The sequence below is a fragment of the Capsicum annuum genome, unplaced genomic scaffold (assembly GCF_002878395.1).
Source record: "Capsicum annuum cultivar UCD-10X-F1 unplaced genomic scaffold, UCD10Xv1.1 ctg4809, whole genome shotgun sequence".
NCBI classification, from domain to species: domain Eukaryota; kingdom Viridiplantae; phylum Streptophyta; class Magnoliopsida; order Solanales; family Solanaceae; genus Capsicum; species Capsicum annuum.
In genome coordinates this window covers 19,919-36,085 of record NW_025855775.1, presented here as the reverse complement: position 1 = coordinate 36,085, position 16,167 = coordinate 19,919, and the positions used below count along the sequence as shown (strand labels likewise).

The 16,167-nt window shown below is 31.3% G+C and overlaps 1 protein-coding gene across 1 annotated transcript; it reads left to right on the top strand.

Moving 5' to 3' along the window:
• The first annotated feature begins 4,751 nt into the window (after positions 1–4,751).
• LOC107877387 (protein DOG1-like 4) lies at positions 4,752–6,190 on the top strand. The gene is given in 3 exon segments (XM_016724040.2): positions 4,752–4,988; positions 4,990–5,353; positions 5,671–6,190. Coding segments are annotated over 3 exon segments (657 nt in total). The 5' UTR covers positions 4,752–4,926; the 3' UTR covers positions 5,902–6,190.
• Positions 6,191–16,167: the final 9,977 nt, after the last annotated feature.

Sequence of the window (16,167 nt, the reverse complement as noted above, 5' to 3'; positions counted from 1 at the left end):
CATTGGGGGCCAAGTGACGGCAAGTCAGCGAAATGTGCCAGACTAACACTGACACATTTGATGTCTATTTTATTTTACATGTTTAAACTGAACATGTCTCCTTGATGCCTATTTTATTTTAGGTGTTTGAACTGACCACCGTCGATGGGTTGCGCCTTTTTTATTTCAATTCAATTCACTTTAACCTTTTTATATGTAGTGGCAATTTTTTATGTCCAACAAAAGCTGAATTTTTATAATGTAACAGATTCTCTGTCCGTTGTAACAGTTATCATACCTATTCTGACATATAGTTTATATGTTGCAATAGGTTGGTCATCTGTTGCATTATCTTGATGTTTTTATCTAAAGTCCATCTGTTACAACAGTGGGAAGACCTATTTGATAAATTCTAATAGATTACCTACCTGTTGCAACATATGTCTAAATCCGTTTGATTTTTCCAATAGATGTGTCGTTTGTTGCAACGGATACATTATTTGTTGTAATATTTGAATCTACTATTCCTTTTAAATTAATAAGTTCAACTCTAAGAAATAAATAAAATTCATAGACAAAATCAAATAAATCGAAGCCTTCATAAATTAGCTAAAATAAGTTAACGAATAAATGAAATGTAAAACAAATTTTATGGGTACAGATCTCAACAAATACATCACCAACAATTTAAGTATACTGTCAAGAATTGCTTTGACAGGCTCAAGTTATAAAGATCTACTCAGTATGGACAAGTTGTTCTTCATCCGGTGTTATGAAAATTGGCTTTGCTCGTCGTAGATCTTTATTGTCGCTTGTGTACGGTTTCTGCACTTTCTGTTCTCCATAGTTCCATAAAAGAGTAGCATATTGTCAATGCTGTTCAGCAGTAGCTTCTTCTACATCCACCTGGAAAGCCATAATTGGTCAATGCTAATCACAGAGATACAACAAAACAGAAAAGGATAACTCATCTCTTCTAGCAGATCAAATTGGTCTTTCTCCCATTTTAAATTATCCCAAACATATTATATTTCTATTGCAACAATGAATCAACTGTTGGGATAAATTTCTACATGAGAAAGATCCTGTGTGATAATTTCCATGGATGAACCATCCGTTGCAACATATGAATCATCTGTTGCAGCAGATAGGTCGTCTATTGGTACAAATAAAGGGTACGAAGAGATGTTTGATTTTCTAAAATAGACGACATATGTTGCACCAGATAAAGTATCTGGTGCAACAGGTTAATCAACTGTTGTAGCAGATATATATATCTGTTTGATAATTTTTAGCAGAAGTGTCATCTGTTGAAACAGATATGTGTCTATTTGTTTTGTCAGTTGGAAGACATATAATATATTCACCTTCTTCAGCTCGTGCTACTCTCTTTTGGACATTGTACGTTGCTCAGTGCAACACACAGACAGAGGAGTTGCAATTTTGCTTTTTTGAATGCCTGATAATGCCCTGGAAATCACTCTTCTTCTCCTCTTAGCCCTAATCTCTAATGGAGCGGATGGAAATAAAATCTTCTTTGATGGAATGAGACCCCTCTTTGATGTCAATTCATTTACAGAAGTCGTTAATGCATTAATAGTATTAATCACTACATCATGTTTCGCCCTGCAGTCTTGATATTTGCATGTAGAACATTCGCTGGGAGAGGCAAAATCTGTATAACTAGTATGATAATACTCATAATGGTTTGCTTTAAATACTGTAAGAGGAGCATCATTAGCACCAACAGCAGCACCACTACCACCACCAACAGCTCTATCAACAACAACAAGCCCACCCTCCAAAATTATTTTTCTTATAATGGTTGTTGCTCCAAACAATTTCATTTTTATTCTGTCGATGACCTTAGGTTCCGATAAAGTTTGAACAGACCATAAAGTAAGAAAAATGGCATCTTCAACTCTCGATTGGTCGAAACTAGTGACGGATGCACATTCTAACATAAATCATTACATATATTAGAATGATGATTAGATCATTCAAAAAAATGTTAATTAAAAGAAAAATTAATTATAATTATACTTACTGAATCCTTCGGGGGGTTAAAGAGATCAAGAAATTTTATCATTTTTGGCCGACAACCATCTCAAGATTCTTGAACAGGAAACTCCTTCCTGGTAGTTCACTTGTTGTCTCAAATAAGGAATGGATTCAAACGCCCAAGCCTATAAAATAACGCCAATAAATCAAAACCATTATTGAGCGAAAAAAATGAATGATATCACAATAGAAGAAAGAAATATTTACCATGAAAGCCCATGGAAAGCCATATAAGTTGATTGTCTTTGGCGCTAACAGAGTCAACAAATATTTGACAGTCATTTTGAAGCTTTCATACCCCCATAGATAGTTGTTAAATGCCTCAAGATCCTCGAAGAACTTTATTAAACCGAGGCTTATGTTGTTGTTAACATCTCTCGCCCAAAGAATATTATGTACAAACTAAACAAAGTACAATGACTGCTTGTGCTTCTTTGAAAGTCCTTTACTTTTCAATGCTTCTATCAAATTTTTGTTTTTGAAGCTTGGTCCAACAATGGACACCAGGTCATCATGATCACACGACTTGCCTTTGTCTTTTTTAGGTGTACGGGGTGGTTCTTTTGGGTTAGAATAGGTATAACTTGAGAAGGAAGATAACATTTTAGTCCAATAACTATGGCAAACTCCTTCCAACCAAAACAAACAGACATGTCACAGTAATTTATCCACACCTCATCCATCTTATCTTTGTTTTCATACATAAACCTACGCTTAAGAAGTTCATATACCATTTTTATTTAGAAACGACCATTGTTGTCCTCCGGCAAATCAAGATATTTTCCAAAGCAACTATATCTGAAATAAGCATCTAATTTTTGTTCTTGAAGTATTTTTCTGAAGACGTCGAAAGATTTTCCCATGGCTAACTTAACCAAGAAATCACCCGTTAAATCTGCAACACCATCGCACTGCATTCTCACAGGATAACGATCAATGTTGAAGGCTTTGACCAGCTCTTCGGTGGAAGGGCTATTAGCATCTGAATCATCTCTTTTGAAATAATTCTCCTCCCCATGTTCATCATATTCTGTTCACGATTGAGATAACGTTTGTAAAGCAAGCTCATAGAGTGGTAGATATAGCCTAGCTGCTTCACTTGTTCCTTCACTTGTTTCACTTCGTTAAAAAGGGATAACAGTAAATCAAACAAGCAAAACAGTAAAATAACAGTTGCAACAGATCACCGATCTATTGCACCAGGTAGTATATCTTTGCAGCATATAACCAAATTGTTGTAGCAGATGAGTAATCTGTTGCAACAATACAAAACATATCACTCATCTTTTAAGACAGGTGAATGGTCTGTTCAACAGATCATACAACTGTTGTTACATCATTTGTTGCAACATATGAGTGATATGTTGGAATAGTTAAATAATTCATAGCAACGGCTGAGCAATCTGTTGCGATAATACAAAACATATCACTCATCTGTTGATAAAAATGAATGGTCTGTGCAATAGGTCACACATCTGTTGCAACATATGAGTGACCTGTTGGAACAGTTATCAACGGTCAATAATGTTTAGATTTCTTCCAACATAGGGTCGTCTATCGCGGCACATAAAAGATCAGTTGGAAAAATCAAGTCTTGATTTTTCCTGTAGGAAGAATTGGTAGGATTTTATCCAACAGGAGGTTCATCTGTTGCATCAGATCATTAATCTGATGGTTCTTCCATTGCACCAGATGGTTAATTAGTTGCATCAGATTTTTTATTTGATGCTTAATCTGTTGCAACATATGATAAAACTGTTGCATCAGAATTGTAATCTGATGGTTCCTCTGGTGCATCAAATGGTTGATCTATTGCATCATATGATAAATCTATTGCATCAGATGGTTAATATGTTGCACTAGATGGGTAATCTGTCAAAGGATATAGTAGCATGATTTTGTTAAACAAAAAATAGCAATTTCATCATTTTTACCAAAAACAAGAACAGAACAAATCAAACCAAATTGTCCTTTTGTTTTTATAAACACAAACAATAAAAATCAAACTTAAAAAAAATGCAACAAATAACAAAATATCATAATTCACTTCGAAAAGAGAAGAAATACCAGAAATTAGGATTTTATTCAGACCGCATTTCAAATTAGTGCAACAAATATTGAAATTGTTAACCAATACTATAAGAGAAGTTGGGTCAAGTTCCTTGTTTTCTTCAAAACTAAAAAGGCCATAAATTTTTACTTGTGAAAGAAGAAAAGGACCGATGAAGAATTTGAAGCTGTTGTGACTGGAGAGCAAGGCTGTCACGTCGATTGAAATCGAAAAGAAACTCGAAGCCCAACTATTTGTAGTCGGATGTTAAAATCGCCGAGGATTGAAATGAGAAATTTCCAGAACAGTTGGTTGGAAGAGAGTTGAGAGAAGCTGTCGAGAGAGGGATGAGAGACAGGTTGATTGAATTAAAGAAGGGAACTCAAAGTCCAACTATTTATCGTCGGAGGTAGAAATCGTCGGGAGTTGAAGGGAGAAATTTTGCAGAACTGTTGATTGGGAGAAGCTGTCGAGAGAGTGGTTGATTTGAATTGAACAGGGTGTGGGTTGAATTGATTTGTATTTTTGAAAAGATTAGAAAATTTTGAAAATATTAATCATGTCCACAATTAATTTGATCAAGTTTTCTAATAATGTTTAACCCTATCTATTGATCAATGTCACCAATCCTTCATTCAAGACTTAAAAACACCTTTCCTTCCATTTTCTCCAATTACAATCTTCCAAATTTATTAGTAAAGTACTAGACTCCAAAACTTGAATAAATACAAACTATAAAGCACTATATATAAAATGTAAGTCACTCATTCAAACCCTACATGCCTTTCTCAAACTAAAGAACACAACAAAAAAAGCAAAACAAAAAGTTTACAAGAATGAGCTTCCAACGTTTCTACCGAACATGGTTTGAGCAATTAAAAGATGTGGTACATCAACTATGACCAACAACATGAATTATACCAACAGCTTGTCCAAAAAGTCATGTCACATTATCATGAATTCTACAGAGTAAAATCTTTAGCTGCAAAAAATGATATTCTCACAATTTTTGCTGCACCATGGGCTACCTCTCTAGAAAGATCACTTCATTGGATTGCTGGATGGAGACCAACAACTGCTTACCACCTTATTTATACTGAATCAAGCATTTTGTTTGAGTCTCATATTATTGAGATTCTCCTAGGCCTCCGTTACAGAGACCTCGGAGATCTGTCACCTGGTCAACTAGCTAGAGTTAGTGAACTTCAGTGTGAAGCTGTTCAGGAAGAAAATGCTATTACTGATGAATTGTCTAATTGGCAGGCACGCGGTCCTCATCCCTCTCCTTTTTCTTAAAAAAAAATTGATAGATTATCTAAATCTCGAGATTAAGGTCACTCTGTCACTTACAATACTCAGTCTAGTGTATTAAGTATCAAAATACTTGAGATTTAATTAACTAGACCTCAATGAAGGCTAGTTGAATTGAATCTCAAGAGTTAAAGAGTAAGGTCACTCTGTCACTTACAACACACAGTCGTGCATACTATTTAGTCTCAAATACTTGGGATCTAACTAATATGAATCATCAATTTTAGTGTACTACTGCAAATAACATGTTGAATTTGTCATTCATGCAGGGTGGTGCAAGTGAGATAATTAGGTTAATGGGAGACAATATGGATGCAAAGATGGAAAAGCTAGTAGAGATTCTAGACAAGGCAGATAAACTAAGGATGAAGACACTAGAGAATTTGGTAGAACTATTGACTGCACAACAAGCTGTGGAATTTCTAACAGCTTTAGCACATTTGCAGTTTGGTATACGTAGATGGGGAATCAATCATGATCTTCAAAGAGAAAATTCCTAAATATTTTTCTCATCTCGATTCATCATGCAAGTGACTTTTTTGGGTTACCAGATTGTGAGAAATTGGTTGGGCTCTCTCTTGGATTTTTGAGTTGGTAACAAAAAGAAAAAAAAATTGGATTGTGATTTGGTGTTTTTGGAATTTTGTGTTACAAGTGGACTGAGTGAGTATGACAGGTGTTAAGGTAATAGGCAATTGGTGACATGCAGAGAAACACTTGTTAGTGAAGAAGGTTGCCACAACATGAAGACATGTCATGCTGAAGAGGGATAACAAGGTGAGTAATTGTGCAACCTATAATTGCTAGCTAGGAAGTAGGGTACTTGTGTTGTGGATTGAGTTTTGTATCAACTGGTCAGAATGTATTGGGAAAAAATGTTTAAGAATTGCTAGTTGCTACTCCCTCTCTTTTTCTTTTTGTCTCTACTCATTGCTTGGACATACTACTTCCTCTGTTCGGCGGTTGATTCAGAATTTAAGGATTATGGATGGTTAAAAAATTAAAAGCTGAAAAAAGTAAAAAATTATCTCAACGAGGTTCAAATTTGAGATGCTCCTTCCAGTGAAGAATCTTAAGATCAATTTAATTGTGAGTGCACCAAGTTAATTTTTTGTTTTAGTGGGTACTTTTATATTTTTTATACTTATTTTTTAATATTTTTTATGTAATTATACCTATTTCACATCGAATTTATTAGATGTCGGAGCACCCAAAAAACAATGTAGGCCCGCCCCTGCCTCTATTCTTCTATAATTTTGGTTTTTTAGGATCATGCCACACACTTTCTAAATAAGTGTATATTTATAGTTCGGAATCAAATTATGTCATGAAATTAAAAAAAATATTAAAATATATCATATTTTTAAAGGGGTACCATAATATGTTTAATTCTCTTAAAAAGAGAGTTGTATAAATTATTTTTAAAAAATGAGCAAACAGAGTTAAGTTTCAGAAAATATACATAACTCACTTAATAAGTGAGTTATGTATTTTTTTTTTTAACATAACTCTCTTAAAAAGAGAGTTATATAAGAGAAGTTACATAACTCTATTAAAAAGAGAGTTATGCATTTCTTTTTACATAACTCTCTTAAAAAGAGAGCTATGTAAGAGAAGTTACATAACTCTACTAAAATAAAAAGAGAGTTATGCATTTTTTTTTACATAACTCATTTTTATTCATCGGGTGAATTATACATTTTTTCTACGTGACTTACTCAAAAAGTGAGTTATATAATAAAAGTTACATAACTTGCTTTTTTTTTCTCTATGTAAATATAATAAAAATCATATAACTCACTTTATAAAAATTTACATATTATGTGAACAATTAATTTATCTTTTAAAGTTTTATTTTTTTATTTTTTTTTTAGAAAGATGGCTAACTATTACAAAACGGAGAGAGCAAAACTCACTGATTATGTGAGTTATTCAAATATAAAATGAGTTGTTCATTGAATATAGTTTTTAAAATATGTGTGATAAGTGCATAACTTTATTGGTGATATGAATATGATGCGAAAAATATGAGTTTTGTAAAAAATTGACATGTTCATCAAAAATATTTGTCAGTCATAAAAGTACCAGACCTCACTATATGAAAATATACTGAGTTTGTTGTTGTAGTAGTCATAAAAGTACCATTAAAAAAAAATATAAAATGTATAAAAAAATAAATTATCCTTCTTATTTTTATAAAATTCACACACACGGCAATGATGATAATGATGATGATGATTGTAGTGGTGATTCTGAAGACAACTTTTCGAACATATTAGCCATGGGAAAAAAAGTATAGTACTTGTGAATATTTGATTGGATTGAGAAAATTAAAGAGTTGAGTTGCAATCATAGACACAATTTAAATTTTTTGCATTTCATTTTGAAGTTAGACAGGCAAGTTTTGGCTACTTATAGGAAGCTGCATTTTTTTTTGCTACTGAAATGGACCTTTTTTGGTCCTGCAGCAGTAAATGAGATGCTCTATTTTAGTCAATGATATCTTTACTAATCATTTACTAATTAATTGCCTGAAATTTCGCCATGGAATTTTTCCATAATTTGAGAAATATCTAAAAGCTTTTTATTAAATACAAAATAAGAACAAGACAAATAGAAAGAAGAGAGGAGATTTGTTTATTACTCATGAGAATCTTCTTGATAGGTGAATTACAATAAAAAAAAAATTATTTATAGGAAAAATTAACCGTGTGGCTTCTAACTTTTCCATAAATAGATATTCATCATATATGGTGAAGTAGAGATTCACTATATTTGATAATATATTTATAACACTGCCCCTTGAATGTCTACTTGATAGATAATGTGCCTCATTAAAACCTTATTAAAAAAAATCCAGTGAAAAAAAATTTAGTGAAGAAAAAAGAGTATACATCTGTAACAATACGCATATAGGCTGCCTCATTAAAAATCTTACAAGAAAAATCAAGTGGGACAAAACCTCGTAAGGAAAAAAGAGCGCATATTAGATCTCCCTAATGAAAACATATTTGAACCTTTGCATCCTGATCTTGTGCATCATGTTCTTAAAAATTGCAGTTGGAGGAGACTTGGTGAATAAATCACTCACATTATCACTTGAAAGAATTTACTGCCCGTTAATATCACCATTCTTTTGAAACTCATGTATGTAGAAAAGCTTTGATGAAGTGTGCTTCGTTATATCTCCTTTTATAAATCCTCCCTTAAATTGTGCTATGCATGCTACATTATCTCCGTATAAAATTGTGGCTACATTGTCATATTTCAGTTTTTTTTCGAATGAGATGTATCAATATAAACCTCAACCATATACATTCTCGACTTGCTTCATAAATAGGTATTATCTCAACCTGGTTCAATGAAGTGGCTACATAGACTGCTTTGTTCGTATATCTTCAAGATATGACAACATTCTCACATGTGAATACATTGCATGTTTGAAATCGAGATTTTTGCAGGTTAAATGAATACCCAACATGAGCATAATCAATAAGATCAGGACTGCAATCTTTAGAATAAAATAAGATCATCTGTTTGATCCCATTTTGATGTCTCCTAATAGAAGTAGAACTATACCTTACTAACAAATTAATCGAAAAAGGCTGTATCAGACCTTGTAATATTTGCAAGATATATTAGTGCATCAATTGCACTAATATATGATACTTTAGGACCAATCTAATTCGATATATTTCTCATTTCAGCAAATAATCTATTACTTTTGAAAACTCTCCAAGACTTTCAATAATTTTCAAGCTATAAGCTTATACAATATAAGAATTATAAATAAATTTTTCAGAAACTTTTATATACTTCAAACAATTAGAATCCTTAAAAGTTTTCATATAGATTTTGTCAAGTGACAATATTTAACATTTCATGAGTGACACTTTAAGTATCTGGACTACAAATCAAATAAGTTTTATGCTTACCAAGATGCATTCTTTCACGTCAATTGATAAATATTTCTACGTCAGCATGCTTAAATAAATGTAGAATTCAGATCCTCATGACCTTTCACAATATTTCGCCAATATTGTATCAAAAATATTGACGTTGTATCATTTCGTATCGATTCATAATGTGACAAAATATTTTGAAATCTCATCACTTCATTATTTTCATGTACCTGAACCTTTCATAAGGTTTCATGAGGTTTTATGTCGTAGGCTGTTTAAGAGAACATTGCCTTCTTATTATGATTATTTGCTCCTTGTTCTTTTCAAGGATTGTTTCATTTGCAACTGATTGAACTACCACGCTTCATGCATGCATAGATTTTGTCCTTCAGGAACACAAAATAGAATCACTTACAGCTTAACTATGAGATGCTTTCAACATTTGACATGAATTATCTTTTGAATGAGGATCTGATGATAATTCCTAACATATTTCGTAGTTGTTATAATCTCCTTCTTATATTAGGAAAAGTAACATACATCCTCCATCTTCTTTGAGGAATCCATCTTTGTGCATTATGGTATATTCATTAATCATATACCGTACATCAAAATTATTAGATGAACAACTTGTGGTTCCTAACTCAGAACCAGCTTTGAGGGGGAACTAATCAGAATTAATTGATTTGATGCATACAATTACATTTGTATATAATATTTCAAATCAACACATGAAGTTTTTGTTCTCATTAGCAATGATTCAGCTATTTATCAAAATCCTATGAATTATTTTCTTGACCTCCTCAACCTTGATACGCCTATAATAACCGTAATTGTGACACTTTTTTGAGTGCTTCAAGTCCCTCAATGCGAAATCTTTGTCCCCTCATCATTCAAAAGTTTATGAAAATAAGACTGTCAACACCTCCTAATGTGAGCGTCCTCCATCAATATTTTTCCATCCTCCCTCTTAATGCCCTTTACTTAATCAAGGTAGCGGTGAAGGTCGCAGATTCACCGATCTCTAACCTTGGCCAATCTATACAACTATTTTATGTATATATATATATATATATGAATAAAATCATTATTTTATGTATGTGTGTGTGACATTATTTAAAATCTTTATTTTACATATCTATTTGAACTTTCTTCCCCTGCTATATAGACTATACAGAATCTGAGAAGGAATCGAAAAACAGTTCAAAGCACGGAACCATTAAAAGCTGCTGACATTTTAATTTCCTGCGCAGATTATATGAGTTTGGCACAAGAATCCATGGACAATTTGGAAAGACCTTTCGAGATTTTTGAGTTTGGTGGCATAAGAATCCATGGACAATTTGTAAAGACCTTTCCAGATTTTGGAATAAAGCTTTTTTTTCAAATTGTAAAGACAATTTGTACCTAATTTCAATTAGCTTTTTTTTTTTTTGTGCATCAGAACTCGTTTTCTGGAACTACCTTGCCTTGGGAAATAGGTACGCATGAACATATCCCAAAATGCATCACTAGCTTCTTAGTATATATATATATATATATATAGTAGGTAGCTTCTTAATGAAAATAATTAGGCAGCAGATGAATAAAAAAATCAATTTGGATGCTATTCTAGACGCCGCAATGTATAGATGATGTAACTGATCAGTTGGCGGCTAGGAATTTTAATAAATAATTTTATTATATTAATTATAAGCTAAGTTAGCTAATTATTAAAAATAAATAGTAATTAATAATACAAGTAAAATAAACACTAAATTATCTTCTAATTTTTTGATAAATTGATGGGCAATTAGTATACGGAATCAGTAAAAATAAACAAAAATAAAGAAAATCTTGAAATAACTAAAAAAATTATTAACATGTGACCAATAAGTCATTGGTCCAAATTATAAAAATATTCTTTTGAAAAAATGTAATGTAATATTACATATAATAAAATTTTATAATTTAATTATTTTAATTTAATTCTTACAAATAATAAAAATTTTAATACATCAAACAATGAACGAATGTAAGAATAGTATAAGATTAATCACCTTTAGATGGGGGATGAGCTCGTCGTATACGTAAGGGTAGCTATCCAAATCGGTGAGGGGATATTTGGAATTTTGTTGAACATACATGAGCCAAATTACATTGATACAAGAAAGGATGTTTACTGCAAAATGGCCCTTTGCAGAGAAAATACTTTCTCAGCAAGTAAAAGATTTACTCATCTCGATTAGAATTGTGTAAAAATTGAACCGATCGATAAATAAAATCAATAAAAATATTATTGATTTATTATTATTGGATTAACAATTTCTTAATGATTTTATAAAAAAAAAAAACTTATTTGGTTATTTGTCCGATTCAATTTTTTTTTATTAGATTATTGGATAAATGATAATCTAATAAGAAAATATATGTCATATGACTTATTATATATTTCTCTTTAATTTCTATAAATTAACAAACCTATTATTTCAATTATACAAACTCTTAATTTCTTCTAACAACATTTAGTACAAACTTGAAGATTCTTGTAAATTAAAACACATCATGTAGGATTTTTGGTTGCAACTAAGATTCAATTCTTTTTAATGTTAGTTACTACTATTTCTATTTTATGAGTATTTTCTCATCGGTTAAATCGAAAATCGTATTGTTAAGGAATAAAAATCGACAAATCAAAAATCGATAAAAAATATCTTATTAGTTTGATTATTGATTTAGCATATTTAAAAATCAAAAACCGATAAATCGAACCGATAATATATAAAATCGAACTGAACCAATCAATTAGTGCACACCCCTAGTCTCGACACTACTTAGGGTTTAGCACTCTGTGGGAAAGAATATAAAAATTCAGCATGTGTTAATACAGAGATTATTATAAATTTATGTTAAAAATATTATGAAAAAGAAGAAGAGAGAGAGAATAGAAAGTAATTCTTATTTCTCTTGAAGGAGTCTCCTGGATCCTGGAGGATGAGAAGTCCTTCTATTTATAGAGAAAATTTACTCCTAGTTTCTGACTAAAAGACAAATACTTCAAATTCTTATAGATATCAACTAGATCTTGATAGATCTTATCTATATAGACATTCACTATAATGTAAATACATTTATAACACCCCCCTTGAATATCTAATTGATAGATAATATATCTCGTTAAAATCTTACTAGAAAAAAAAATGGAAAAAAAATTAGTGAAGAAAAAAGAGTACACATCTCTAACAATACGCATATATGCTGCCTCATTAGAAACCTTACAAGAAAAACCCAGTGGGACAAAACCTCGTAAGGGAAAAAGAGTACAGCGCGTATTAACTCCCTCTAATGAGAACAACCGTGAATCTTTGCATCCCGATCTTGTGCACCATCTTTTTGAAAGTTGCAATCGGAGGAGACTTGGTGAATAAATCAGCCACATTATCACTTGAACAAATCTGTTGCACATTAATATCACCATTCTTTTGTAACTCATGTATGTAGAAAAACTTTGATGAAGTGTGCTTCGTTCTATCTCCTTTTATGAATCCTTCATTAAAATGTGTTATGCGACATTATCTCTGTATAAAATTATGAATACATTGTCATATTTCAAACCACATTTTTCTCGAATGAGATGTATCATAAACCTTAATCACACATATTCTCCGCTTGCTTCATGAATAGTGATTATCTCAGCATGATTTGATAAAGTAGCTACGATAGACTGTTTTGTATATTTTCAAGATATGACAATATCCCCACATGTGAATACATTGCATGTTTGAGACCGAGATTTATGCGGGTCAAATAAGTACTCAACATCAACATGACCAATAAGATCGGGACTGTAATCTTTAGAATCAAATAAGTTCATATGGTTTATCCCATTCTGATGTCTCCTAGTAGAAGCAGAAATATATCTTGCTAACAAATTGACTGAAAAAACTATATTAGGCCTTGTAGTATTTGCAAGATACATGAGTGCACCAACTGCACTAAGATATGGTACTTAATAACGAGTTCAATTCGGTATATTTATCATTTCAGCAAATAATCTATTGCTTTTAAAAATTCTTCAAGAGTTCCAATAATTTTCAAGCTATAAGCTTAGACAAATATAAGGATTCTAAATAAGTTTCCTAGAAACTTTTACATGCTTAAAACATTTTGAATCCTTAGAAAGTTTCATATAAATTTTGTCACGTGACAATATTCAACAGTTCATATGTGACATCTTCAAGTATCTGGACTGCAAATCAAATAAGTTTTACATTTATCAAGATGCATCCTTTCATGTCACTTGATAAATGTTTCTACGTCAACATGCTTAAATAAACGTAGAAATCATATCCTCGTAATCTTGTACAATATTGTGCTAATATTGTATCAAACATATCATCGATGATATATCATTTTATATCGATTCACAATGTGACATAATATTTTGAGGTCTCATCACTTCATTATTTTCAGGTACCTGAAACCTTCATAAGGTTTCGTGAAGTGTTATGTCGTAGGCTCTTCAAGAGCACATGGCCTTCTTATTATAATTATTTGTTCCGTATCCTTTTCGAGGATTATTTCATTTAGAACAGATTAGTTTATCATACTTTACGCATGCATAGACTTTGTCCTTTAGGGACACAAAATGGGAGAACATGCAGCTTAAGCATGAGATGTTTTCGATATTTGATTTGAATTATCTTTTGAATGAGGATATGATGATAATTCCTAACATATTTTATAGTTGCTTATAATATCCCCTTATGTTAGAAAATTAACATATATCCTCCATCTTCTTTGAGGAATCCTTCTTTATGCATCATGGTATATTCATTAATCGTATACCGCACATCAAAGTTATTAGATGAACAACGTATGACTCCTGACTCAGAACCAAATTTGAGGTAAAATTAATCATAATTTATTGGTTTGATGCATACAAGTACTTTTGTATATAATATATCATATAAACTAACACATCAAGCATTTGTTCTCATTAACAATGGTTCAGCTATTTATCAAAGACATTTAATGTTAAATCATCATCATCAAGATGAATTGTCTTGATTACACAATATGAAAGTTATGCTCTTAACCCAATTTTATTAAGTAAGATACTTTATGAATGTTAAACTGCAGGTTGACAATAAATGTACAAGTGATCATCTTATATCGATGCATCTTAATAGATCACATGACTTAGTGAACGGGCCCATATTCATCCTTTATGCTTTTTAGATTTTGAGGGATCAAATCCCATCATTAGTTTGTCCAACCAACTTATCATGAGAACAAGCAACATTAAAAGTAATGAAGAATTTTCTAATTCTTCAATATATGTTCAATACTCAGTATGCACTTCTTTGGGATGTCGCAATCGTTCATGTCAAGTTATGAACTTATTTGTACTAGTAAACTCCATGTTTACCATGACATGTGCCTTTTACATTAGTAAATTTGAGATTTACTATTGCATGAATAAAATTCAGATTTATTACTTCTGAAGTAGATTGCAAAATAACTATTCTCAGTTATTTTGCCTCTTTCGGATGTGAGTTGTGATACTATCACAATCAAGTGCACATTGGTATTGATAAGCTTCACTAAATATTATCACATTCACCCAAGGAATGGATCTGTGCTTATAATAATCAAAATTCTCATTCTCCTAGAATGAAATATAATCGTACCTTAAGCCTATCAAATTAGGATAGCTTATAATCTTTTTTCAAGATTTTGCTACTTCAGGAGCAAATTAAGGCATACATTTAATGTAGAGAACTCTTCTACAACATATCTTTAATTATAATCACAATAAGTATGTGAAAGTATCATCACTTGTCTCTTTCAAACATATTCTGCACTAGTACCGCATCCATCCCAAGAATGAGGCATATTTAATGGGACATGTCTCATGAACTTTTCACCAAATATACATTATTTTGCCTTAGCCATCATAATATCATCAATATGGTGCAATGAGATTCAAACTCAATGTCTTATCCATAAAGGTCTCTTAGACATAAATTAATGAGACTTGAACCCAATTATAATGTGTTATAAGATTTGAATATATGTCAAATTGTACAAGGTTTTGCCCCTCAAAACCTTTGATGTGTTACAATTTCATAATTATATGCATAATTAAACAACTTACATTTCAATATAATAGAGGACTTAGATTAATCTTATTTTGAAAATATCAAAAATATGATGATGAAATAAATTGTCAAAGTAAAAATTTATCCTCCACGAGAAGTTCAGCAAGATTCTGCACAAATTCAAGATCTACACAAGTATGCTAGTAACAAGAAGTGGGGCAGCAAGATGACGTCAAAGTTCAATTGTTTGATTTAGTTGCATGTATGCATATAAGACAATTTACATATTGAATCATACAAGAATAATACAATTAACTTGTGTGAAAATAAAAAATGGATATAACAATAAATTATATTTAAGATACCTTGCAGATGGAAGGAATTAAACCTTAATCCTTGGGTAAAAATTTAATTCAGAGCCCATGAACTTATCCAACTTTCTGCTTTCAAAGCTATCAGCCGTAATATTTTAAGAATAAAGAAATTAATTTAACCATCATACCTGACGGACGGAAGGCTTTAAAATATTATTCAATTTTGATTAATTAAAGATAACGTGTTATATAACAATAAAGAAGAAAGAAGAAAATAGAGACAATAGAAAGTAATTCGTATTTTTCTTGAAGAAAATCCTTATAGTTATCAATTAAATCTTGATAAATCTTATCTATATAGATATTCAACCATAATGTAAATAAATTGATAACAGAAATACTTTTTTGTAACTTTAGAAATCAGATCAGCCGACAAAAATATAAATACAAAAAGATAATTAATATCA